At 40.8% G+C, this 26,841-nt stretch overlaps 2 protein-coding genes across 2 annotated transcripts; both read right to left on the reverse strand.

Annotated features, from left to right (window-relative positions):
• Window positions 1–653: 653 nt before the first annotated feature.
• LOC310878976 (uncharacterized protein) lies at window positions 654–13,006 on the reverse strand. The gene is made up of 15 exons (XM_083793391.1): window positions 12,723–13,006; window positions 11,854–11,972; window positions 11,316–11,404; window positions 11,017–11,192; window positions 10,572–10,729; window positions 10,111–10,200; window positions 6,070–6,234; window positions 5,728–5,866; window positions 4,742–4,856; window positions 4,023–4,117; window positions 2,773–2,891; window positions 2,554–2,673; window positions 1,768–1,865; window positions 1,297–1,350; window positions 654–975 (listed from the first exon to the last, which is right to left on the reverse strand). Exons 1-15 carry the CDS (start codon window positions 12,977–12,979, stop codon window positions 886–888), a joined length of 1,884 nt encoding a protein of 627 aa, XP_083649517.1. The 5' UTR covers window positions 12,980–13,006; the 3' UTR covers window positions 654–885.
• A 2,529-nt stretch (window positions 13,007–15,535) lies between these two features.
• Window positions 15,536–26,393, reverse strand: sdad1 (SDA1 domain containing 1). Its single transcript, XM_083794019.1, has 22 exons — window positions 26,221–26,393; window positions 25,943–26,047; window positions 25,667–25,765; window positions 25,154–25,264; window positions 24,848–24,919; window positions 24,491–24,591; window positions 24,131–24,188; window positions 23,969–24,043; window positions 23,780–23,881; window positions 23,168–23,237; window positions 22,965–23,068; window positions 22,569–22,626; window positions 21,768–21,826; window positions 21,015–21,091; window positions 20,323–20,420; window positions 19,853–19,929; window positions 19,467–19,584; window positions 18,589–18,683; window positions 18,067–18,254; window positions 17,178–17,262; window positions 16,533–16,694; window positions 15,536–15,718 (listed from the first exon to the last, which is right to left on the reverse strand). Exons 1-22 carry the CDS (start codon window positions 26,308–26,310, stop codon window positions 15,671–15,673), a joined length of 2,052 nt encoding a protein of 683 aa, XP_083650145.1. The 5' UTR covers window positions 26,311–26,393; the 3' UTR covers window positions 15,536–15,670.
• Window positions 26,394–26,841: the final 448 nt, after the last annotated feature.

Raw genomic sequence — 26,841 nt, forward strand, 5'->3', positions numbered from 1 at the left:
TGCACCACTCAAAAATATATAACATTATTTGCGACCACATAATACCTTTTGGGGAAATTAGTCCATTAGTGCAGGTGTGGGCACCGGTTACAATTTAAAAGAAAAAGTACTGTAGTATACAGTAGAAGTAAGGCAAAATGAATAATGAAATACTACAGAGCAAATAAGGGTATACAAATAAGGAGTCTATTATTATACAGTCAATTAGTGCGCAAAAAAAGGCCTAAAGCTGAGGCAGCTATGTTGTACTACACAAATATTCGGTGAAAGTGCTCTATCATTATCAAATGTCAAAGATTAGCAATAAAACATAACTCAACTTTAATTTGTATAGCGCTAAATCAGTAAATGGGCTTTGCTTCACAAGTCAATTCTGTGAAATAATGCACTCACAAAACAAGAACAAAAGTAAGGGGGTCTAAATGTGAAAAACATTCACACACAACATATTCACAATATGTGAAGAATATAATATATTATTTACTTCCTTGACCTATACTGCTGTTTATTTATGTATAGCCTACATTTATTTGGACGTAATTTGACAGCGCATATGGATACAAAATGTGTAAAAAACGTGAAAATACACCAGGCAGAGCTCCCTCCTTGTACAGTAGCTTGGCTCAATCTCCAATTTAAACAACCTCGCTAAACAAAGCACGTGGGACAAACATTCTGCATCCAGATGTTTTATTGATGTTTGGGAATGGCCTCCTGAAAACAGAACCGGCACTGACAATGATAGTATATGAATTTTGTATGGTTGTCATAACAAAGAAAATAAATTAAAACAATCAGATCTGGCCTGCAATCTAAAACAGGATTAATATGATTTATAGATTGTATTCAGAAATTGTATAGTCTCAGAATCCAATAATAATAATTTCAGAACTCAATCCTTGATAGAGAGATCAGTGTGACTCCACTCAGAACAGTAATGAGAACAGCTCCAATGATGAGAAGATTCCTGGTTCCCTGCAGAGGACACAGATGAACACATAGAAAAGATAGATAGACCTTTATTGATCCCACATCGGAAATTCAGTGTGAGAAGTAAAAATGAGATACAGTCACACAAATGACATAATCCCACCCTAAAATACATGCACACAGAAAGAGTGGGGACCATGAAAGAAGAGTTTAATCACTTTTTTTTTTCAAAAAGTTTTCAAAAATAGTGTAACTATAGCTAAGCTGACTCACATGCTGCCTATTTAGATCTGCTAATGCATGTTTCGAAATGTTTTGCTAAATGGCATAAAATTTACCTACACAGTTTTATTCATTAGAACGTACCTTTATTTCTTTGAAGTAGAATATACTCCACATAAGAGAAATTAATGCAGGACCCTGTGGAACAGACATTTGGTCAGAGTGGTGTTCGTTGGCAAGGTTATTATGACCATAATACATATACAGTAGATAAACTAAATGACTACAAACAGAAGTTATATTTATTTCAGTTTGAACAAGAACCCTAAAAACCGTTGGACTAGTATGTTAATGCAATATAACTAACACAACTGTGGTGTTTGTAAATGGTCTCCCTTCTCTTTTATTGAGAAATATAGAGTAACAAAAATAAATATTGCATGAGGATCAAAGCGCAATTCAGCTTTCTGTTATAGCTCCACAGCAGAAATGTCATAGCACGCACTAACATCCAACATCATCGGGGTAGGATATCAAAGTTATGGATTGCAGCTTTAAGAAAAGCAAATGTCATGATAAGCATGAATTGGTGTCTTCTCTCTCGTCAGAACTTACTGTGGTTCCAATGGGATATGTGATGACTGTCCCAAGGCAGTAGCAGGCTGTGAAAAATGCACACTGAGAGGCAAACTGCAGAGATGCTGCACAGAATGCTGAAAATACAGAAATGACACATTGTGCTATGGCTATAGGTATAGGGGATCATTGTAGGAGCTGGCTTCTAAAACCAAATTGTATCTTTGCTCAGTAAAAAATAATGCCATGCGTCCCATTTCCTGATATTTCTTTTTCAGTGAGCAACACTCATATAATCAACAATGTATAATTTTTGCTTAATCACTTTCAACCTGGTATCCATATGTCTGTCATGTCATTATTAGCCTGGAAACCATATACAAACTTGCCAGTGCAAAAAAAAGAAAAAAAAAGCCCTCGGCTGATTGTGCTCAATTGTGTTTGGATTTCGCTGCCCCAGAAGCTGTGCTTCACCATTCAGGCCCAGTATGCAAATATGGGTACGGATCCACCTGTTTTATCCAGCACTTGGAAATGCAGGTTCCACACAGAGATGCCAGACTAATATCTACGCAGTGATATTAGTCTGGCCATGCCAGGCTATGTTATTATAGATGGAAATGTTAAAAAAATAAAAATCTATCTATCTATTATATTGCAAAAACAGTCGATCTACAAGCTCACATCGTCTCCATTGTGAAGTGTTGTGAGCTTAAAGATCTGCTATTTTCACTATTTGTCGTATGACGAAGTATAACAGTCAAACATAGCAATACGTTTACCGGTACTTTAAAAGCACCACCTGAACCAAGATGAACTACTCACCTGGCAATATACACTTGGATGGTAAAACAGGTGCATTTTTCATCACTACACAATATCCAACAAATGCTACCGATGTCAGAGTACTGCTTCCAGTCATGTGAGGGAAAATGTAGTCCAGATCTAAAGAAGATACAGAAACCAAGATAGCAATGTCAACCTTGTACATTTAATATTATATTATATCTTGCAGCGTTCCAAAGGCCTTTACTTTGGTCTTACCTAACTGGCTAGCTCCAGGAAAGGACGTGGCATTCTTCAAGGAGTTGTTTTTAATGTATATTATTGGGGTATAAGCTCCACCATAAAATAGCCCAGCCATAGTTGCAAGTGAGCAGCCCCTTTGAGGAGAAAATAGCTGTTTTTTACTGAAGTCAATAAAAGCTGTCAAACAAACAAATAAAGCATCGAAATATATGGCAGTTTGTTCCAATGCTATACAGTACTGTGTGGTAATCAATCAATCCTGTGTGTGTGTGTGTGTGTGTGTGTGTGTGTGTGTGTGTGTGTGTGTGTGTGTGTGTGTGTGTGTGTGTGTGTGTGTGTGTGTGTGTGTGTGTGAGATAGCAGATGTACAAGCTCTGGTTGAATAGCCAATGCAAAAATCTAAAATCACGCAGATGCTTTCCTGGTTTTAATGAGTTAAGACAGAAGTTTATATGTTGGGCGACCTGATAGCTGAGTGGTTAGGGCACATATACCACACACTAATACCTGATAGTGAGTCAGTCACAAGTTCGATTCCCAGTTGACCATTTTCTGCATTTCACTCCCTATCAGCCATAGCTGAATAGAGAGCCCTCCTGGGAAGACAAAGGGTCCTATAGGTTTGACCCCCGGCAATGTGTCGAGGTGTCCCTGAACAAGACACTTAACCCCTAACTTCTCCCACTCTCGTACTCCCTAGTGAGAAGCACTCAACAGGGTAAAGCAGAAAATAGAATCTCCTCCGTAGCCAGTTATTCTTTTAACTCATTTTCTCCCCAATTTAGTAATTATGCCAATCGACACAATGCTGTGTTGTCACTAACTGCTGTGGTATCCTACAGACTCACCTGCCAGTGAGGAGCCCCCAGCAGGAGGACGTAGACTAGAGCCTTCAGCCTACTCCTCCCACCCAACACTCCCCGCTGAAAGGTACTCCGCCCCAGCAGCCCATAGGGGTACTGTATGTAGTGACAAATATCACCCTACCCGCATGGCTTCCCGCATGGCTTCCCTCCCACGAACACAGGCCAATTGTGAGTGCATAGATGCCCGACAAAGCCGGATGCACCACGTTGGATTCGAACCCACGATCTCCATGGTGGTGGGCAGGGACTTCACCACTGCACAACCCAAGCGCCCTAATTATTATTTCTATCACTCCACTAATACTACAACTCAAATAAAGGCTCAGAAAAAGCAACAGAAATATCGTTAGAAGTTCATACTTTGCTGTACAGAATAAATGGGTGCAGGCAAAGGCTTACATGATCTTCTTGTTGACAGTAGTCAGTCTGTCAGTCCAGCTGGCATGACCGTTCATATCAACAGACCGAATGTAGTCTCTGTCTGTGGAATCCAGCTGAATGGACATGAGAAAAATACAGCCACTACAGAATATGACCATTACCATTCATTATTATGGTTCCTTTGTTTATTACACGATTAGTTGTTGTTCCAGGCCACATATCTATCTATCTATCTATCTATCTATCTATCTATCTATCTATCAATGCACCAAGTCTATATGTCTGTGATCCACATAACCCGAGAACCGTTCGCCCACCGACTTCAAATTCAACACATGCGTTCCACACCCCCACAGGGAGTGCAGTGCCCGGTGTCGAGTCGGTCGGACCCACGGTTGTCCAGAACCGCCACAAAAGGCCTCTGCCCGGGATCTGGACAGGGCCCCTGCCCAGGGTCCATATATGAAGCTGGCCTGTTCTGACATCACAAATAGGTTCTGCATAGACTCCATATTTGGGCATGCCTTACAAAGAACTCCATATGGGCATAAATGGGACACATATGTAAAAACTGGGTGGGGAATGCATTTCCAACTTGTATCGTTACAAGTAGGCCAGTGCCCAACGGGCACCACTCTAGTATTCTAAATTAAGAGGCCTGTTGTTGTGGAGAATGATAACGTTGTTAAGAATGTGATAATTGCACAGCAAATGAAAGAATAGTGAAGCTAATTGACCTGGTCTGAATTTGTTCTGCATCTGTGAAGCAGCGGTTTCCTCTCCTCATCATCCTTCATGTCCTCACATCTCATTTCCTGTTCCTCCGTCTTAATGAGAAACAGGATCAACACACTAAAGAGACAAAGAGAAAACATGGTAATGTGCATATTATTTCACTCTTAAATAATAGCAACATTGTATTTGCATTAAATTAGATATTTCCGCTGTATATTTCACATCCATAAAAATGCACTTTAAAAAGGAATCAAATGTTTTGTTACAGTACATAACCTTATTGTTGCAAGTGCAGTTCCAATATAGTTGAGTAGTGAATTTGGTACATCTTGTTTATCAAGACCAAACCATCCAAATCTAAAGTGTATACAGACATGAGTGAATGAAGAGTCAGAAGAGATGAACACAACATGATAAGAATGACTATCCTAATGTAACATTTGTGTAAAACCTTTGAAAAGTTGCGGAATATTTTCACCTATAATAACATGCCCAACATATGAAGACCACAAAAGCAAATAAGCTAAGAGTAAAAAGTGTATATGGTTGTACCTTGCGGTAGCCCATGCCATGAGCAGGCTGAACACTGACCAAATAAGGAAGCCCATTCCAAGTCCAATAGTCTTTATGATCGGTACCGTGGCCAGATTAGCTACGAAAACAGAAATAAGGACACACACACACACACACACACACACCTAAATTGACATTTATTAGCCCGCGGACCCCCATTTGAAAAGATGCCAGGGACCCCCATAAGAGAAATGGATTCTCATCAACCATTTTAATTTCAACGACCCACGGTTTTGCTACAGGCCCCAATTTAATGACATTTCTATCTCTGGGACCCTAATTCTATACAGTAAAATCAATGTTCATTTAACTCTCAGAGTTAGAGACCCATAAGGGTCTATTTGGTTCATAACTATCATTTAGCTGGGGCAGCTGGAACTCCTTCAAGGACCCCCTGGGAGTCCCCGGACCCCACTTTGAGAACCACTGACCTACGGCAAAGAGGAAACCTCCGACCATGCTCAAGGCCCAGATATCAGGGCAGCCCCTGATGACATACACCAGGAGAGATTCCAGAGCCAGAGTGTTGCAGAAGACAAATTGGAAGAACATACCTGTCAGGGCAGAAAGGGCAACCCCTTTACAGTCTATATTTACAACCCATATTCATACATACAGTAGCAGTCAATGGGAATTGATAAAAAATGACAACATGCTGATTTGCTTTGGTGTGGTAAAGTGCACTTAATAATTATGGTTGTTGATTTTCATAATTTCATTGAGGATACATTATGTAGTACTAGTATGAGGCAGTCACCATCTCCGGTATCTACACTTTTGACCGGCACCAGGGCGGAACCGAAGCCAATGACCGACAGACCCAGACAGGTGAAACCCTCAATAAGAGAGTGGGAGGTGTTTGTCTGGGCCAGAGAGGTGTTGGATGCATCGGCGGGTTGCCACCTTCCATCACTGATCAACCCTGGAACACAGAACACAAGGGAGATATGGAGGCAGACCACTGCTTCTCAACATGAAGCTGGGAGTCTGAGACCCCCAACTACATATAAACTGGTGTTGCAGATTTCATAGCAGACTTGTTTGACAGTACGATCATAAGATAGACATTTAAAGGACAACCTAAAACATGAACCTTGGTTGAAAAAAAGAAAGTTGTCCTTTAAACCACTATCCTCTTAATCCCTCTAAGTAAACTTGACTGTTGACTCTGTACTTGGTCTGCTCCTTTTCCCCTCTACACTAGCTCTGGTCCATAGCTTGGAAGGCATTAGAGCCATGGACCAGAGCTATATATACCGAGTCTACAGTCTACACCAAACCTCTTTGCTGAAAATAGCCGATCTGCTATTTTCGGCTAATGTTTCCCCTCATACAGAATAGGGATTCTAGGGTCCAAGTGGTTCATGTGTAAAAATAAAAAATAAAATCACACAAAGACTTGGAGACCCCCCTGTCGTAACTCTGAGGACCCCCTAAGGGTCCCGGTCCCAGATACCCTGTTGAAGACCCAAGCTTTAGGAAGCCTGATTTTAGCCTCAGTGTCTTCTTCATTGAACTGTAGTTAGTTCCAGGATACAGAACAAGGAATGTGCAATGTAATGCACTGAACTGGTAGGAAATCTGCAACGTAAAGCACCAAAGCATAATTACAATTGTCATATGACTGCCATTCAGTTTACTATCCTGGCCCATAAAGTCTCTCAAGGAATGATATAACAGCAGCATCTCCATGTCCAGCTTGTGCAATGCACAAGACCCAGGTACGTCATAGATGGTTTTATATTACAAATACAGAAATAAGTTATTGCACACCATTACACTATATTATAATCAAAACAGTCTTACATTAGGAAATACATTCAGTACATATACATACATATATATATATATATATATATATATATATATATATATATATATATAAATAAATACACACATATATGAAAATATGGAAATAAACAACTGGATACAGAGAGTGAGAGACAGACAGACAGAGAGAGATAATAATACTTACGGTCATTGCGGGCATCTTGGGCTGAGGACACCGTCACCAGATGAAGGGCTACATAAAGGATGCATCCTCGGTTCATGTTGTTGTCCTCCCTGTTGTAGTAAATGTACTGTAATGTGCGCAATGCCCTTACATAACAGAGGTATGACCTGGCTCATTGTAATGTCCTTTATGTGATCAGAGCAAAGGTACAGTGTGCCTGTATGAACTGGCTCAGTTTGCCACTGAACTCCATCATAACTCTATTAACCATTGCTCATCCCCAGACATGCAGCAGCTTTAGAATATTTAGTTAGTTACTTTGACTTTAGCCTATTTTCTAGCATCCTTGAGTTTAAAAATGAAATAATTAAACTGACCCATGTTGACTGTTGAGACAACTGACTCATTCAATTAATCACATGTTAGTTTATTTTACTTTAGAAATGTCTAATTTGGCATTTCCAAAAATCACTTTTTAATCACTGCATATTAAACATGGATATAAAAAGTAAGTAAATTATTGGTACTAGACCTGTACGTGCCCATCGGCCTACTTGAGAATAATCTGAGTTCCCAGAAGTTAAAATTTTCACCACTAGGGGGGTGAGAAAGAACGATGCAACTTGGGAACCTAATAATACCCGTCGTCAACTTGTCGTAGCACCCGTTTTAACTGTAGGCTAATCAATTGTCAGGTGTGGGGTTGCCATGGCAATCAATAGGTGGTGGTTTTTTTGTGGTGGTTCTGGAGAACCGTGGGTCCGACCGACTTGATACCGGGCACTGCACTCCCTGCGGGGGTGTGGAACACGTGTGTCGAATGTGAAGTCGGTAGGGCAAACGGTTGTCGAGTTAACGTGCATTACAACCGTACACACATGCACGCACGCAGAGACGTGGTGCATTTATAGTAGGATGAGACCATTATTGCATCATAAACGTAACTACAAGTAACTCTCCGCAAGTTTAGTCAAAAAAGGAAAATAAATCTGATAAATATAAAAATTAAATTAAATGTTTCAAGGACAGCTTTGTACACCCGTGGATTTAGATTTGATACACTATACGGATACCAATTTAAACCACAAGCTTACTTCTAACCACTTATATGACAGTGCATGGAGGTAATACAGTACCATTACAAGGCTGTGGTTCCATAAACTCAGTTAACTAGAGGCATTTTGGAGATATGCGTCATGTGCAATAGAATTCACATTAGACAACATAATGACAGTTTAACGTTTAACTGTAAATACATAATGAGTAGACTGTAGAATAAATTGTGTTTAGTGTTTGTGTATGGGTTTTCGAAGCATCATAGGGAATAGATATTGTTTTTTGGAAAGCAATAAAAATGTCTGCTGTTGTGACTTGTGAGAATCAGCCCAACAGTTACAAGTTTACTATGCGGTTGCTTCTTATCTGTTGAATATTATAGTAAACCCTTATTACATGTTGGTTGTGCAAAATGCACACCACCATGGTTCTTTCCAGGGATTGTATATACCACCTGCAGTGCTTAGGCCGCCACTTCACCAGCATACTGTAGGTAAGTGTTGTATTTGTAGCCTATGTAACTAATTGCTAGCCTATTTTCAAAAGTTTGTATTATTTATCAGGCCTTAAAATCCACCTTTCAGCAGGCCCAAGGGAGAGGAAATGATCCTTCCACCTTAAAACAGGTGATCACAACATCCGCCCCCCCCCCCCCCGCCCTTCCTTTTCCCCCACTCTGTACATTCAGTTTTTATTTTTTCCCGGAAATGATTTAGATTTTTTTGTTTGTTATTGATAATGTTGAATTTTGTGTTTGACTGCACTGCTGTTTTTACATTCATGTTCAATAAACTATTCAATCAATCAATCATCAGCAGGGACGAAACCAATAACCTACATTTTACACATCATGGAAAAATGATGAAACAGCTTTTCTATTTCCATGAATGTCTAACAGTATTTTAGGTTGTATCAGACATATAAGCATAACATTGTGATAGACACTGGCAAGGAACAAACACAAAAACACAAAATAAGATAAAAGCCAAGGAGCTTCTCACCTATGTATAGTGCAAAGCCTTTGCAGCAAAGGGGAACACCCTGCGTGTTCCCTTCAACAACCAGGCAGTTAATATAGGGTGTCTACACTTAGATAATGATAAGAGCTAGGGTGCTTAACAGGCCTTAAAGCCGTGCCTTGTCATGTGCCTTCAACAACCAGTTGTTCTAGAAATAGATTAGATGGTGAAGAAAGGGAAGTTGGAAAGACGCTTTCAGACAAACCACAAATCATCTGACAAGACTTCTCCAGACGAGAAAACAAACACCATGTTGAAAGAGGTTAATACCGTTTGTGATGTATGTGATTGTGAGATGGAGGATTACTGATTTAAGCAGTCACACCTGGCAAAGTCAAACTAGAACTGGACTCAGAGCTGGATGTGGCTTTGCACCTGTTGTGCATGGACTTGATCAAGGCACAAGAGGATTAATCAGTAATCTCCACAAACACAGGAGAGGCGATAGCTCTCCACTGTCCGGACAGTTTAGAGTGTTTGTGGAGATGACTGATTTATCCTCTTGTGCCGTGATCAAGTCAACAGGTGCGCAGCCACACCCAGCTCTGAGTCCAGTTCTAGTTTGACTCAGGCCAGGTGTGACTGCTTAAATCAGTCATCCTCCATCTCACAGTGATTTACTGACAGTAAGTCCTGGTGCACGGAATGATTTCTTACAGTGTCTCTTGCTATGAGCTTGACTTTGATTTGGGTGTAAGTATGGAGCCATTGTTTGGTGTTGAAGAGGAAACAGGCTGGGGATCGATTTCAAAAGCCATGTTGGTTTCACCTCCACTGTCCACACTGGATATATTGTGTAGTTCCTGACCAGAGACATCAGGTTTTCTCCTCAGGTATGTCCGCTTGTAAATCTGATACACTGGAAAAAAACAAACCCACAATGTCAGCTGATTGTTAGAGATGTACTGTACTGTTTAAATAGAAAGGAACCACCAAGCTTCACAGGGTGCTCAACTGGGCATGGTTTGAATCAGAAATAAAAATACTACCAGATAGGTAGAGATTGAATAAACAAGACAAGACATACAACCAGGCAATTTATGCTATAATCGTAGGATTGCACTTGGTGCTCTCTTTTTTCCCCCCCTCTGCACCAAATGCTTGTGAGCTTGTAGATCTGCCATTTTGGCAAATGTTCATCCCCCGAATGGGGATGCTAAGGATCAAGTGGTTTCAGTTATTTCTAACCGGTACTAGTCTAATATGCATGTGTTTTTCTTGTAATGTCACCTGCGACCAGCAGGAGGCCATTCAGCAGTTGGAAGGTCCCATATATGAGTGGAAAGGTGAACATTAGAAGCAGCTGCTCCGGAGGGAAGGAGAGCTGCAACACTGTGGAACAGATCTGAACATTCTGGGCTCCTGTTTCCATGGCTATGGTCCGACACCTGGAAACACCAGTGTGAATTTGAAGTTAGAGATAGACAATACCAAAATCTACAGTATATACGATAAGCGTTATTCTCAGGGAGCAACACAGGCTTACGACTAAGTAGCTATACATTTTCCATAACATCTTTCCTACAAGATCTGAAACTGTACTCCTCAAGTGACGTAGGAGTGACATAATGTAAGAGTTCTATACTCCGGCTTAGAATCTTTATGTTCAGCTTGGAAGTTGTCTCAAAGAATGGACATTGGAGACTGTTCGAGTACACCACCTGTCCCTTCTCACCTCTGCCATGGCTGCCTGAGAATGACGGCGATGATGAAGCCAGCGCTGTAGCCAATGAGAGGGAAGACAGAGCCGATGATGAGGATTGAAGTATCTGCATGCCAGGAACCTTTATATAGCAGAGCACTGGCGATACCCACCACGAGCAGCAGAAGACCTCCAACCACAGTCCCCACCTGAAAGCATGGGGTTAATAATGGTAACAGAAACCACCTTCATCCTCAGTCAAATTACAGAGAAATACAAAATCTGTCATATAAATGGAAAAAGCAGTATAGATTGAATGGCATGGACAATACCTTCAATATAGTTTTCGCTGTTTCAGGCCACTTGTAGTTGACAAAAACACCACAGGCCACAGGTGCAACCAGGGTGAGAAGAGTAAGGCCTATACATTCAACAATAAAAAATATATAATAAAGAACTGTAAACGGAAATGATCACACTTAAGGATTCCATCACTCCTTGCTAACACACAATATTAGCTACAGAAGTTAGTTACTGTAGTTAGTTAGTTTATACATTAGTTAGTTGGTTATATAAGTTAGCATTGGGTTTTGGAGGGAATTGTTTTTCAACTGATCCATGTGGATTTGATGTGGTATTTGGGGCAGATCAAAAGTATAGAAGTGATCACAGCTTAATTATTGCTTTCGAAATGTATAATTCTGATGGCCCAGTTAGCAGCAGTGCTATTCATAGGTTGATGTCACGACTCAACCCATGTACCAAAACATACAGAATAGTTAACATCTTCCATGAGACCGCATAGGAAACTCCAGAAGGCTAGAATAAATAAATTATAAAAGTATGGAGAATAAAGACCATATTTCCTACCCATGTTCAAATATGGAATTGTAATGTGTCCTGCCTCCACCCAGCCATGAGTGTAAACATAGAGACAGAGTGGCATCATGCCCAGACCGAGCACCGTGGAACAGCTCGTCATGACGATACTACAAGAGAGGAATAACAAGACATCAGTAACAAACAACACAGGAAACAGTGTTAATGTTCGTCGACAACCTTTTTTCACTGACGAAAACTAAATTAAAACTAAGCTATGATAAATATATTGACAACTAATCAACAACTAATGTGTTAGAGAGGGGCTTGTGGAGAAGAGATCCAGTAGAACTAAAAGACAAAATATGTTTGGTTGCGCTCAGGTGTTGCTCTCTCAAAATAGCAGATCTACAAGCTCACAACACCTTGCAGTGTGACGTGTGTAGATTGGCTATTTTCAACATGCAACCAAGTGTAAATCTGCCATTACGACGCTCCTTTATCTCATGACGTGATATGGTGTAAAGATACTTGTCACATTCTGTATGTCCTTGATTGCGCAGATACTTACCAATAAACCGATTCTAGTTTCTGAACGACATGGAAAAAGTGAAATATTACAATTTGTTTTGACAATATGGATAATGTGATGATAACATTGTATTGTGATGAAAGACATTTATATATATTTTTCTTTTAAATTCAACATCTTTCAAAAAACAGCAGATTCACATTGTGTTGTGAGCTTGTAGATCTATTTGTGCCATTTCTGAAAATCTACTTTTGAAAGTATAAAATACTTAAATGATTAAAGCCAGGAAAATGAAAAACTTATACAAAGACAGGAAAAGACACTTTTGCCATATCACATCCCAAAAAAGACAAGTGTGAAAGTTTGACGTTTGCTCTGTGTAGGCTACCTGAGGTCCATGTCTCCATCCATCCAGTAGGTGATGATGTTTGAGATGACCCCTCCTGGACAGCTGCCCATGATGATGATGGCCACTGCCTGGGCAGGCTGCACGCTGAAACCAGTGGCTAGCAGATACGCCGTTAAGGGCATCAGAACAAACTGGCACAGCAGGCCCACGAGGACTCCCCATGGCTGGCGCAGGTGAAAGCACAGCTTGGACGCCTCCACGGTGCAGCCCAGGGAGAAGACCACCATGCCCAGCATGATGGTCAGGACCACGCTGAGAGCCTTGTGGAGGCCTCCGTCTCCCCCGAGGTCGACTACTAGAGATCCATTCCCAGACGTACTGGCCCAGCCGCTGCTGCTGTTGTTCATCGTGGTCAGGTCGGGTGATAATGTAACAATAAGTTAACCCATTTAGGACTGAGACCATATTCTAAAAATGTCTTCTAAATCATGACTTCTGAAAAAGATGTCAGTGGTTTTCAAACATTTTCATGTCAAGGACCCCAAAAATTATATGTAATTGGCCGTCGACCCCATCTGGAAATATGTTGTTCCAGGGACCCCACCCAGAAGCAAAGATTTGAGTGAAAAACATTCGCTCCGAAAGAATATACAGTATATATATTCAACGATTTGTGCCACATTTTCACGATTTTTCACAAATTGCAATCTACAAAAAGATCTATTTTTCAACAACTATAGTTTCTTTCAAATAATGCTTAAAACGCCAAAAGGGCTTCACGTCCTGAATGGCTTAACAGGACTGAGATGGGGATCTCAGTCGGGAACACAGGATCCTCCTCCTTGCCCAGGCTTCCCTCTGCATTCTTCAGCCTGCCGTCTTCTTGCCATGTTCTACTCCCTCCGCCCAGTGCTGTGGAATGCACGTTGCCACTGGAAACCAATCGGATTAACCCTTCTGGGTGTTTATTACTTACAGCAGTGATTCTTAACCCTTTGAATTTCAAGGATCACCAGTTTGAAATGCATTAGAACCCCATGATTTTGATCCCTAGTGGGGGAATCCAATCCACACTGAACAGTCCATAATTTAACTAATAAGAGTTACACAAATGGAACCAAGTGGACCCTTGGTTCCATTTGTACACCGAGTTATAGGCCTGTAACTCCTCAAGGTCCCTGGACCCCATGTTGAGAACCAGTGACGTACACTATGATTTAGGGTTAGTTAATGTCACAATGCCACATTTGCCATTTGATAGTGTAATTAAGTGACTGCTGCTCAGAGTAGACAAAACAGTAGTTCCAAAGTAGTAGTAGTTCTCAAGTAGTTGCCTGCCAGTATCTGTACTGAACTGCAATCAATTTCAGGCCCAAACACACAGAAATTACAACATAGATAGGCACAGTACATACTGTATGTATTTTTCCCTTTAGGACTCTGCCTAGCATAGACAGTCCCATCATTTATCGCAATCAGTCATTTAATATGACTCGCATCTTCCAGCCACCTCTTGACTGCATGAATAAACTTCAAACCTGTCGTACGGTGTGATTACGGCAAAGCTGGCGTCAACTTGTTATCAGAGTAATTCCACTGTATCATCACAAAACACCCTGGCCTTAATAGAGGGAACCTCTTAGTTGACCACAACTATTGAATTTACAACTTTTGGATCAAGATAATACATCCAAGTAATATGATGTTGATGATTACCGCTTTAAATACATGTTTTCGGGTTTTAGATTGTATATATATTTTTTATCCCACGATTTTGTAACCCATTTTTCACCCGTGTCAATCATCTAATGTGATCCTGGGCTCTACACACCCTCCACCAACCTAGTCCCCCATATATGGGGAGAGCAACGGACTTTAACTCATGCTTCCTTCATGCCTGAGTGTCCAAGTTGCTCCTTTACACCTGACAGGGGGGAGTTTCCCTGGTTGGACGTAGCGCGTGGAAGGAACACGTTATTCCAACCAGTTCCTTTCCCCTCCTGGCCAGGGGGAGGCAGTTTAGTGACCAGGATTACTGCATGTCTTTTGTGAGGGTACCTACCCTAGGGGACATGGGAAGAACATGCAAACTCCACACAGAAAGGCCCTTTCGCCAACCCCACCTTCGGGTATGGGCACTGATGACGCGAAGGAGGAAACACGCCGCCAGCACCCACAGCGTCCCGAGCGGGAATCGAACCCAGGACCTTCTAGCTGTGAGGCGACAGCACTACAGTAGGTTTTAGATTGTAAAGAACAAGATAATTTGCACACTTGAAACAAGCAGATGAAGTCACCCATCTTTAAATTCAGAGTGAGTGTGTATATGCCAAATGCCTTTTGCATATCTCAAGAACTGTTCAAAAAATGTTGTCTTATTTTATGGATGTTGAGCTTGGCTACACATTTCTGTAAACACCTGGGACTGGCCAGTTCTACTCTCAGTCTGAGTGGACGCTCAGAGGGGGAGGGGGGGTCCTGAAACAGCTGAACATTCCTTGTATCAAGGCCTCAACCACGTAAAAAGGGGGCAACAGCCTTCATTTAAATTAAAAAGGGCAACATGTTGGCGTTTGCCTCGTTTTAATAAAGGCCGTTTCCTCCTTTGTATACAATATAGTGGCCCTCTACATCGTCAAAGTTGCCCACCCCTGCCGTACTGTACATACATGGAGTCGGTTATTTTAGGATGATAAAGACATTGAGACGGCCGAGGCAGAAATTGTGCCAGAGCAGGAGATATATGTGGACTACTACAGTTCAAGGGATCGGCTCGAAAATATACTGGGTGCAGATTCAGATAATACGTAAACATGTATTAGCAATTATATGACAGATAGGACATATTATTTACATGTCAAATTATTTATTTCAGCATGGTGTAAAAGGCAAGGAATACAATATAACATCTGTTAATAGGTTTATAACGTACACAACATGAGATGTTAATGTTGGTCTTGAAGGTGACATGGTCATCTCCAGGTGTCCTACTTGTATTGCCTCTTCTTCTTCAGCAGTGCATCTCGCAGAGCGATCTGGATGAGGACAGTCGACAACATGGCAATCAAACATTGTTGTTTGACAGGACATTTTGATTTTAGATTTCGTCAGACAGCTATATCTTGTGCCACCCCTTATCCCTAAACTTATTTGCCATTTTTTACTATTTTAAAACATTTTAAAATAATTCAAATAGCTGATCTACAAGCTCACAATGTGTCGGTGTAGAATTGTAGATTGGCTAGTTGAACTGTTTAAAAATGTTTTAATATAGTAAAAAATGACAAATATGTTTAGGTATAAGGGGTGGCACAAGATAGGGCCCAGTCTCTTGAATAGTTTAGTTTTAGTCACACTTTAGTCACCTGGAATGTTTTCGTGTTAGTCTAGTTTGTCGACTAAATATCATAAGATTTTAGTCGACTAAATCTACAGTTGATTTAGTCGACAAATATATTTTGGCAGGCCTTGATGTCGTTGTAATGACTGATTTTACACTTGCTGAAAATAGCCGATCTAGCTCACGTGTTGTGAGCTTGTAGATCTGCTATTTTCAGCATGCAACCTAGTGTAAAATGACTTATACTGGATCTCTTGCCCACTAGTCCCTTCCTAACCTTTTAGTCTAGATTTTATTTGACGAAATTGTCAAAATATTTTGTCTTAGTTTTAGTCATCATAGCTTAGTTTTCATTTAGTTTTCGTCAGTTAAAAACGGTAGTCAAACTTTTTTTGTCATAGTATTAGTCGACAAAACATATTGTATATTTATACAAATAATATTTTTACAAATGTATATTTCCAAGTAATTAGCAAAATGCAGAGCAGAATCAAGTCTTGTTGATGTACCTGTTTATCTCTAAAGGAGCGCTTGCTCTTGGTCCGAACTTTCTCGCTGTGCCTCATCATCCCGAAGTTCTTCTTCCTCTTCTTCTCCTTGTTGCTGGTGCTAGCAAACGGGTTCAGTTTGCTATGCTTCTTAGCAAACTCCTTACGGTCCGTTCGCCCAGCCTGAGAAGATGGCAGGTCATTACAATAAATACTGCTTACAAGTGCTGTATCGAAAAAAGATCGCAATCTAGATCTAGACAACTATGAGATTGAGCAAGAATCTTGCAGTATTAGTTGGCTGTCCAATTCATTTTAGTTACCGGTACTCTTGTGATTTTGCTACAAGAGAGACTTTATAAGAGAGGTTTAAGTCAAGCACTTTGATGTCTGTTTAAAGCCACAGTAGTTGGTTTCAGGTGGCACATTTTGAATGTAGTAATGTTCAGCAACTACAGGCTAAAGAATTAGAATGGTGTAAGAATAATCTTAATTCTTGTGGAGGAAAATCGAGATTCACATCTGAGCAAGAATCGTGCAGCATTACTGCCTACTACTGTACAGACTGACCCATCTACAAGCTCAAAATGCGTTGCGACACGTTGTGAACTTGGAATTCGTCTATTTTCGATACAAATAATAACAAAATTACAAATATATAGTTACCATTGCTGTTGCCAGTCTTGTTTCCTTGTCTGGTTTTGGTTTCTTGTGTAGTTTCTCAATATCCCCAAGTCTCAAAATCTCCCCTCTGAAAAGTGTGTCATAACATTTTAAATGTTGGTCATACAACTCTACCTATTAATATTAGGGAATTAAAATCACATTTAAAGTAGACTCTATATCTACTGCTAAGCTAAACAAGGACATCTGGGAAGGTGACAACTGCCCTTTGACTTACTATAATACCACTTGTCAAGTAATGTCCTACCCGACACCAGGGTCTAAGTTTTACAATATAGAAAAGCACAGTGGGTAGACCACCACTGTAGTTGTGTCAGTTACAGTATACAACAGTGGTTTTCAATTATTTTCATATCAAGGCCCATTATTTATTGGCATCTGAGCCACGGACCACCATTTCATGAGATATAGTAGTCTCTCGGAACCAAAATTAAGAATATTTTGTTGTCGTTGGATACGATTTTGTCCACAATTCCATGCTGTATTGACGTTGGTACCATTAGGAGAGATTAGAGGCAAGCATTGATAAAAAATGTGCAATTCTTCTACATTCTCTAATTCTGTAGACTTTTGAATTAATGCAGATGTTTAACAATAATGTAAAATGTTTCATTTTACACTCAAGCTGGTGGTCCCGACCACTGGTTGAAAACCACTGGTATACTGTATTAACATACTCTACCATACGGATAGTTTTATTCACACACCCACCAGAGAACACGAACAAACACAAACACACACACACACACACACACACACACACACACACACACACACACTGACACACACAACTTATACTTTTTCCGAAGAAGTGCATGCATAAAACATCACAGTTCATCTAATATATATATAAATGATATGTCCCACTAACCTGGCATCGTCCTCATCATCAAGGTCAAGGTTCCTCTTCTGGCCCTTGCCGGGGGCATTGTTGACCTCCTTGGCCATCTGGGCTAGTCGAATCTGCTTAAAATCATCCTGAGTGAGGAGCCTGCTGCCGCTGACCGCTGCTGCTTTAACCTTCCGTTCCTCAACTGGGATTTTTTGGAGCTTCTCTGCCTAGAGAGCGGACAAAGAAATGTCATCATGCTCTTCAAACAACTATTAGCCCAGGTTGGAACTCATACAGTCTAGTCCAGTGGTGCCCAAACTTTTCAGGGCAAGAGACCCAAACTAGTTAAAATAGCCTAGAGCTTGTAGCGCTTAAACATTTGTTTTCCAATTTATGGAATTTCTTTGATTTCTTAATGAAATTACTGAAAATAAAATAAAATATTTAATTAAATTAAAAATATTAAAATGAAGGGACCCATAAAAATGTATCCGCGACCCAAAAGTGGTTCCTGACCCAGTGTTTGGGAAACAGAGGTCTCGTCGGCGTGTTCAGTCTCACCATTTCTCCGGTCTCTTCATCAGAGGAGTGATGAACGTCCACCCAGTCACCATCCTCATCCTCATCACCTAAACTGGCACTCTCCCAACCACCTTCTGGAAGTTTGAAAAAAAAAAAGAAAAAAACGTTGGCTCTGAAAGAATATATATATATTCTAAGATTTGTTCTGCATTTTTACAAGTTTTCAAAAATAGCAGACCTACAAGCTCATAGCGCGCCACTCGGTGGCGCGCTATGAGCTTGTAGATCTGCTATTTTTCAATAGCTAAAGTACAACATAATGCTTAGTTAAAACACCAAAAGGGGTTCCTGTACAGAATGGGTTAAGGTCTTAAGCCGTATATACTTAAATGGCATATTTATTGAGGCTTTGTCCAAAGTTCTTTACAATGTTCAATACATTCACACAGTGACACTGACAGTGGAGTAAACCATCCAAGGCACCGATCAGCTCATCGGGAGCAGCTCGGGGGTTCAGTGTCTGGGACGGAACCAGGAACCTTCCGATTCCCAGGCAGCCACTGTACCTCCTGAGCTACGCTTTCTGAGAATGTACGCTGAGCGGCCTGAACTCAGGACAGATTCTGGGCTATCCTGAAGGCCTAACTGACCTTAGCTTGACTGATCAGCTTAGCTTATTGTGGGGACTTTTGCATGGTCTATGGTGGGTTTCGCATGGCGTTCGTGCAAAGCTTTGTGACCCGAGGCCGATTCTACAAAATGTCTAAATTGTACGTTTTCTGAAAAATGTTGCTTCATCTTTTTTTTCCTCCATGTCATGTGTATAAATTAAAATAATGCTTGTCTAAAATGACATGGATGCTTTTCTGCTTTTAATGGGTTTAACATAACACAGTATATCATGAACAGCTCCATACCCTCATCATCCTCTCCCTTCTCCACGTCCAGGACCTCAGCTCCAGGGATGTAGTCTTTAGCTTGCAGGTGTCCATAGTCTTGAATCGTGGCTTCTGCCGATGACTCCGTTGGTCTCCCCTAGACGACAAAGTGACCAGTTCAGTTTACGTCAGGATTAGTTGAGAAAGTGTATGTGTGTGCATGTGTGGGACAGAGAGACAGAGCTCCAGAGCAAGCCACTGAACCCTGTTGCCTGTTGAGCAGTATGGTTTCCAGGTGAATGTGACGCACAAGCACTCTGGAGAAAGGCGCAATTTATAAATGCATAATTTACTTTATTTGCCGTTTGATCGATTGATAGGCAATACATGTGACAATGTAAAAAAAGAAAAAAAGGTTTCCTCACTCTGTCTCTCTTTTGCAGCATCTGTGGGTGCAGGTTTCTGAAAAGCTGTATGAGTCCTCTGGCAGCCATCATCACATCTAGACAAATACATGGATTAAAGCAAAAATAAAATCTAATGACTGAAAATTTTTGGATCAATGTTTAGATTTTAACGATTCCGGTTCCTTAACGGTCTGATTCCTTAATGGTTCCCTTTAACGATTCCTATAGGGGGTTCCAAATGGACCCCAACCGCTCTGTAACTCTGACAGTGTACAAATGGAACCAAGATTTTGTACACTCTCAGAGTTAAGGTGGTCCATGAAATTTCAAAGTTGGAGAATCACCGGTAGTGTAATTATATATATAAGACGTGAAGTGTCATGCCAGCACTGACAGTGTGATAAAAACCAGTTCCTGAAATGGTTCCAAATGTGATGGAACCGATTCCGTTTCCCAACCCTAATGATGGCAGCGATTGGACGACTCACTCTTGTCTTTGTGGTTCTTGTACAGCACCAGGTCACGCAGCAGGTCTTCAGTCATGGCCAGGGGACAACGAGCTACCACCTCCTTGATGGAATTGATGCTACACAAGTCATAACATGTCATAAGGTTTGGCATCATTTGTTAATAATTTAAAAAAGGTCTATGCATTCATGCATTTTAGAACAGCTACTTGTGTCTGCTGCTTTCACTTCTCATTTCAATGCATTCTATCAATTAATAAGTTATAACAAGACACAGTTATTTCTTGAACAATTATGGGCACATCTCCTGTAACATCTAGATATCACCCTTACATTCTACCAGTCTATAGGCCATTATCAAATGTGAAATCAAACAATTAAGTTCCCCGATTGTATGCAAATGCAACAGCTGTGAAAAACAGGCTGAAGTTGCGCCATGACATGTCATGTGAACCATGGTTAGTTGCGCAAGCTCTGCAGGTGAATAATTTTGTGCTGCATTTGTCCGCATTAGGGGAAAATGCGGTTACGCAGCACTTTAAATATTACACAGTAAATATGTAACTCCCCCGAGTCCCCGCGGGACGGACGAATTGTCGGTGCAGCCATTTAGCTGCGTACGGTTCCGTTCCGTCCCCAGTAAGAATGCAGTCATGACTCATCAATGGTCTGTATAGACCTTGATGACTGGTGACAATTAAAAACAGACTTACCCAACAGTCATCACCTCGCCAGAATTCCTTTCTGTCACAAAGTTGTTGGCAATAGTCATGATCACAGGTGCGAGGGTCTGCAGAAGTAGAAAATAAATTCACAGCATTAGATTATAATGCTTAGGTCAAAAAGTGTTAGATTTAAATATTACTATAAATGATTGGTTCATGGTCTGATTTGTGTCGCGATAGCCTCTCTGCTACTGTTAATTCCAGGTATAGACCGACTCAAATGTATCTGTGATACACTGAAAAGATGTATAGATGTTCCCTTGAACTTCACTGCTATCAGCACTAGGAAATGTATTGCAATAACATGGAATTCTGACTAACGGTAACGCCTGAGATGGTTCTCAGAAATGATCAGTTGTGTACCTCAGGGGTTCTCAACCCGTGGGGGGGTCCCCAAATTATTATTATTTTTTTTTGCAACTGAATGGCTGGAAAAGAGAAATGAAGAGTTTACATAGTACACATAGTACATGAATAAACTTTCCTTTCAGTATTTATTTATGATGTATTTTCACTATTATTATGGTTATTGTAGCGGCTAATTTGTATTGGGGGTGGGGAGGAGGGCGGGGCGGGGGTCACGAGACAGGGCCAAAGCATTTCTGGGGGTCCCCAGGCAAAAACGTTGAGAACCCCTGGTGTACCTGAGAAGATTACCGGTACTTATCCTTTGAGAAATGGGTTTGATTTTTCTGTGTGTATATACAGTGTGCCGTGTATACTGTATTGATATTACTGTACCTCGGGAGGCACTAGCTGGTGGGACGCCTGGGCAGCACACAGGAGAATCTTGGTCACATCTGGCAAGGAAATACAGTTTACAAATGTGAACATCGGAACGAAATAAAATGCTTACACGTGTTGCTGCGTGAGAATGAGTTTTCTTTCCATTAACGGAATGGAGCAGGACAAACAAAAGCATGATTGTTTGATGCATCACTGCATCATTGGGAGTGCAGATTTTTATAAAAAATGTATCCCACGAATTTGAAACCCACTTTTTCACCCAGTGTCAATTATCTGATGTAATCCTGGGGCTACACTTCCTCTGCCAACCTGGGGGGGGGGCAGCGGACTGACCTTATGCTTCATTCTATGCATGAGGGGTCCAAGCTGCTTCGTTCTTTTCACCTGACAGAGGGGAGTTTCCCGAGGCGGACGTAGCTCGTGGAAGGAACACATTATTCCGACCAGTTCCTTTCCCCTCCATCAGGTAGTTCAGAGACCAGGATTACTGCATGTTTTTTGTGAGGGTACCTACTACCTACCCCACAGCGGGAATCAAACCAAATCAAATCTATCTGTGAGGCGACAGCACTACCGAATGTGCCACCGTTCCCCCTGAGAGCGCAGATCTTTGATAATCTTTTGCGTGTCACACAAGCGTTAATTTGTATCTTCATAGCGCTGGCTTCCATTGGAAATGCCTTGAAGCCTGGCGCTTTGTCACCCTAGTGTCAACACAGGATGAATGTACTGAATAAAATATTTATACATGTGTCAACACAGGATGAATGTACTGAATAAAATATTTATACATGCCTCTTTGATGGGGCTGGAGAAACCTCTGGATGAACGCGTAATAATTGAAGAGGAAGAGCTGTAGAGGGGAAATAGCCATTCAATCGTCAATGAAAAATGTATTATTATCATAATGTAGCTTCACAAGAAGACAACTGTTCATGTGTGTTTTTCAGTAGCATGCTGCTACATCTGCTGAAATGGTCTGAACATTTTGGCCTAGAAAATAACATAACCTTGTCAATTTGACTGTATATCTTTTGCTTTTTAACAAATTCCTTTCAACTAGTTATTGGTCCTCCTTTTCACACGAAAGAAGAAAGAAACGGATCATTTAAACATTAGTTTGCTATGGATAACTATAACGTGAACCCTTGAACAGAACTGTGCAAACTGGCCGATCGTTGCATAACTTACCTCATGAATTCCAACCAATCTGGATATGAGCTCCATCAGCATAATTTTCACCTCAAATCGCTCTTTAGAGTCTTCCAACTGCTTTAAGAGTTTCTCTGCGAAATCTTAAAACAAAGGTAAGCCAGATGTAAGTGTTATGCATTTTGCCAACAATGGCCGTGAACAATCTTCGGGTGTGGATATGAATGTGCAATATACCGTACCTTGAGGATCATGAATCAGGTGAATCGCTGAGAAATTGAACACTTCCACTTTCTTCTTTTTCTTGTGTTTCTTTCAAAGGAATACATAAGCAAAATTAGCAAATGGTAAAGTACAAGTAGATGTTTGTATAGAAAAACACTGAAAAGAGAAACTGCCAAACGCTATGTTCAGACTGGCAGCCTACATCAGATTTCTGGCCTATGTAGATTGGAACCGGATTGCTTTTATCAAATCTGAACAGCAAAATAACACATGGAAATTGAATTCTGCTAATCATATTCAAAATGCGATACATCTTATTCCTAAACATGTCAGTCTGGACATACGACGACCATGCAATCCAAGTGTATTGCATTTTGGAAAACATTTAGAAATGCCTGCCATGACGGCCTATCTGTTGTGACGGAGATGTTCTGCATTGTGATTAGAGCGATATGGCATGACGGGCAGGATGACAAGTCTCCATTCTTCCAGCGGTTATCTGCAATCTTCTGTACCGGTATGATGCCTTACGTATATTTCGTCGTACAACAGAGTATAAATCCTGCATCACTCATACCTATGTTGTTACATCTTTACCACAGTAACTATTGCTTAAATATCTGAGGTACCGTGAGGACTTTCATGGCATTTTCCATTTTCTTCTTGTTCTTGGAGCTTTTCTTGCCGGTAGAGTACCTCACCATCAGATCTCTGGCAGTTGGTCCATCATCCTACAGAAGCATGAAGCAATGTATTAATATTACTTTGATAATGACCACAGTATAGTGATAACTCGATGAATCATCCATGTTACTTGCCTCTGATTCGGCATCGCTGTCTTTCTTCTCGTCCTCATCTCTGCCTAGGAAGAACTTCAAACCCGCTACAAGGATCTGCACAGGAAGAAGACACTGTGCGTTCAGTTTAAGTCCTTATCTGGTAGAAAAGGGGAAGGACTTGCTTTCATCATGAGGACTTACCTTTGCCACCTTGGAGAAGCACGCCGTTGTGATAACATTAACCGTCTTGGTATCATTCCTAGAACATAGCACAGAGTCATTCATGTGTATTTTCTTGAGCACAACACCTTTACATACCTAATTTTACCACTGAAGGCCCATTATATACTTGATCGTACCCCGGTGGTGAGTGCATTGCGAGCTTGTAGATCGGCTACTATATTCTATTATATGTATTCTAATATATGTATGTATATTTTGTGAACGATATGTTGAACAATCTCAAAAGTTTGAGAACTACCGACTTAGAAGGCAATTGTGGAATCTGCCTCGTCTTAATGGGTCAAATCCTGACTCACAAATACAAGACATGTGGCTCACCATATGTTCCTTTTGTAGAGCTCCGCCATCACATCTAGAGAGATCTTAGATGCAATAGGGTTACTGTCTCTCAGCATGGTGTACATGAAGTTCTGCAAAGTCTGGAACAAATGCATGATATATCAATTATATATGATGAGTGCACTCATTGTAGATAAAAGTATAATATTTAGAGAAGCAGAAACCATGCACACATGCACCTTCAAGGCAGTCAAAGTGCGCTACAGCATGAAAAGATGTATAACTACAATTGTTAGTCTTACTCTTAATCATCGCCTTGCTGTTATTTATTTTCTGCTACAATTTTGAGGACCCAAAATTTGGAACAAATGCATAAAGGTGAGCATGTTTACTTACCGTGTTTACTTTGTTGTTTTTATGCTTAGCATTGATGTTTTTGATATCCGATACAATGTGTGTGTATAATGTCTGTGGAGGCAAAGAAAAACAATAGTCAAAAACGAACAAGGGAAACAGCATAATACAGTGGTAATTTCACCTATAGAAAATTGGTAATGTGTCAATATTTAAGCACAAACCCACAGAGAGAAAAAACTATACAGGCACACAAAAGAATCAATCAATTGTCAATCAATCAAAATGTGGAGCTCATTATAATTCTATGGCTGGTTGGTGCTCTGGTTTACATCGAGGCTCTCTCACCTGTCTGAGAAGTTTGTCGTGACATCGCAGCAGCTCAAAGAAGAGCTCCAACAGGGAAGTGGGATTTATCAGGTCCTTGTTCCTCAGAAGAATCAGCGCTTTGCAGAGGGTCTGACAGAGAAAGCACGACATATACATACTGTAAAACGACATTAAACAAATGTTTTGACTGGAAAATGTTTCATGCCAGCATATGACCTTTAAATGACTTGAGGTCTAGGTCAGAGTTTGAGAGCTTGTAGATTAGCTTATTGTCACTCAAATGCTTCCATTAGAATTTAGAAAAGGAAGGGTACTATGTTTACCCAGGGTAACTGGACTAAGCTCAAGAACTTGTTTACAGCCAGGCCCTGCTCATAGAACATTTCATGGTAGGGGTTCAATGCCTTAAGACATGCTGGCTTCTATAGAATCCGAATGACATCAGCCGTGGACTCGTGGCGACTGAGAACTTCAATTCATGAAATGGTGTTATTGTAATTTATGGGGTCCTGTACTGTTGTGTTGTCTCACCATCCGCAAGTCGTGCTCCAAGACTGTGTGATGATTCAACAGCAGTTCAGTCAGATCCTGAGGGAAGGTGGACAGCTGCTGCTGATAGCAGTGTGCAACCTGGGAAATAAAAAGGTTCAGGTAAGTCCACCACACTTTGGAATTGAACAGATAGGCCTATGTTTTCTCTGGCACCCCAATGCAAAATGACAGACCTGTGTTAATTTAACATAAAGAGTACACAGATGGAACCAATTTAATAGACCCTTGCGCCTCCAGTAGTATACCACCACAAACCTGTGCAAGGAACATAACCAGCTCTGCCAGGACTTTGTTGGGCTTGTCTGGCTGTAACTTGAAGATCGAAACATTGGACTGGTAGTGTCGATACTGTTGTAGAAACTGGAAAAGTGAAGAGATCAATAAGACACCGATTTGGTCAGACCAGGCCAATTGACAAACCTTGTACAAATATAACTTCAGATCGAACTCACTACTGAGTACAAATGTATGTAATGTAATCGCTAGCACTATTAGCTACTCAACAGTTTCGTTAGCAATAAATAAAAACCCACCTCTTCCACGTATGATTGTGGATCTCTCTTAATAAGGTTCTGCAGCTGGGGCAGGTTGTTGGGCAGTTTGTTGTTGTGTCGGCCAGACATGATTTAGGAAAAATGTCCACGTGTATATAACTATATATTATGTATATATATATATATATCTGAAAATCGCTAAACTTCCCACTCCTCATGCGTGGCTCAAGGAGGCTGCCATGTTGTTTTGGTTAGCGCTGTGTGCTCTGGTACAACTACGGAACGTGAATATGGACAAACAAAACGGGGCCGCGTCGCATTAGCTGTGGTCAGGTGACTGGTCAGAGCCTTGGTGTGGTCTACTGTGGGACTGCCGCTGTGATCACGACTGCCAAAATATATATGAAAGAGAAATCCATCCACATCTTGAAATAGTCATTATTATTGACGTGTCGAGTCGACACGTCACCGTTTGTCACCAGCCAGGCCAGACTGACGAAGTTTGTTTACATAAAAACAGACATTTTAGCTGTTTATATCGTTTTTATTTTTATTTAAAACAGCTCATCACAACCCAATAATTCATATAATCATAAAACACAAACATGAATTTAGACCGAGAACTAGTTTTCAAACCAATGGAACAATAAATTGTTGCCT

The sequence above is a fragment of the Protomyctophum parallelum genome (genome assembly GCF_964188405.1).
Source record: "Protomyctophum parallelum genome assembly, chromosome: 21".
NCBI classification, from domain to species: Eukaryota; Metazoa; Chordata; class Actinopteri; order Myctophiformes; family Myctophidae; genus Protomyctophum; species Protomyctophum parallelum.

Excerpts from the sequence above, each read along its gene's own strand:
- sdad1 (XM_083794019.1), bottom strand. The coding sequence starts at position 26,310 with ATGTCTGGCCGACACAACAACAAACTGCCCAACAACCTGCCCCAGCTG. Across the intron at positions 25,766-25,942 it reads TGGTTATGTTCCTTGCACAG|GTTGCACACTGCTATCAGCA; the intron begins GTTTGTGGTGGT and ends TTTATTTCCCAG. Across the intron at positions 20,421-21,014 it reads GGCGAGGTGATGACTGTTGG|CATCAATTCCATCAAGGAGG; the intron begins GTAAGTCTGTTT and ends TGACTTGTGTAG.
- LOC310878976 (XM_083793391.1), bottom strand. The coding sequence starts at position 12,979 with ATGCTGGGCATGGTGGTCTTCTCCCTGGGCTGCACCGTGGAGGCGTCC. Across the intron at positions 11,405-11,853 it reads AATTCCATATTTGAACATGG|GCCTTACTCTTCTCACCCTG; the intron begins GTAGGAAATATG and ends TTGAATGTATAG. Across the intron at positions 4,857-5,727 it reads GTAGGTCAGTGGTTCTCAAA|TGTGTTGATCCTGTTTCTCA; the intron begins GTGGGGTCCGGG and ends TTGTCTCTTTAG.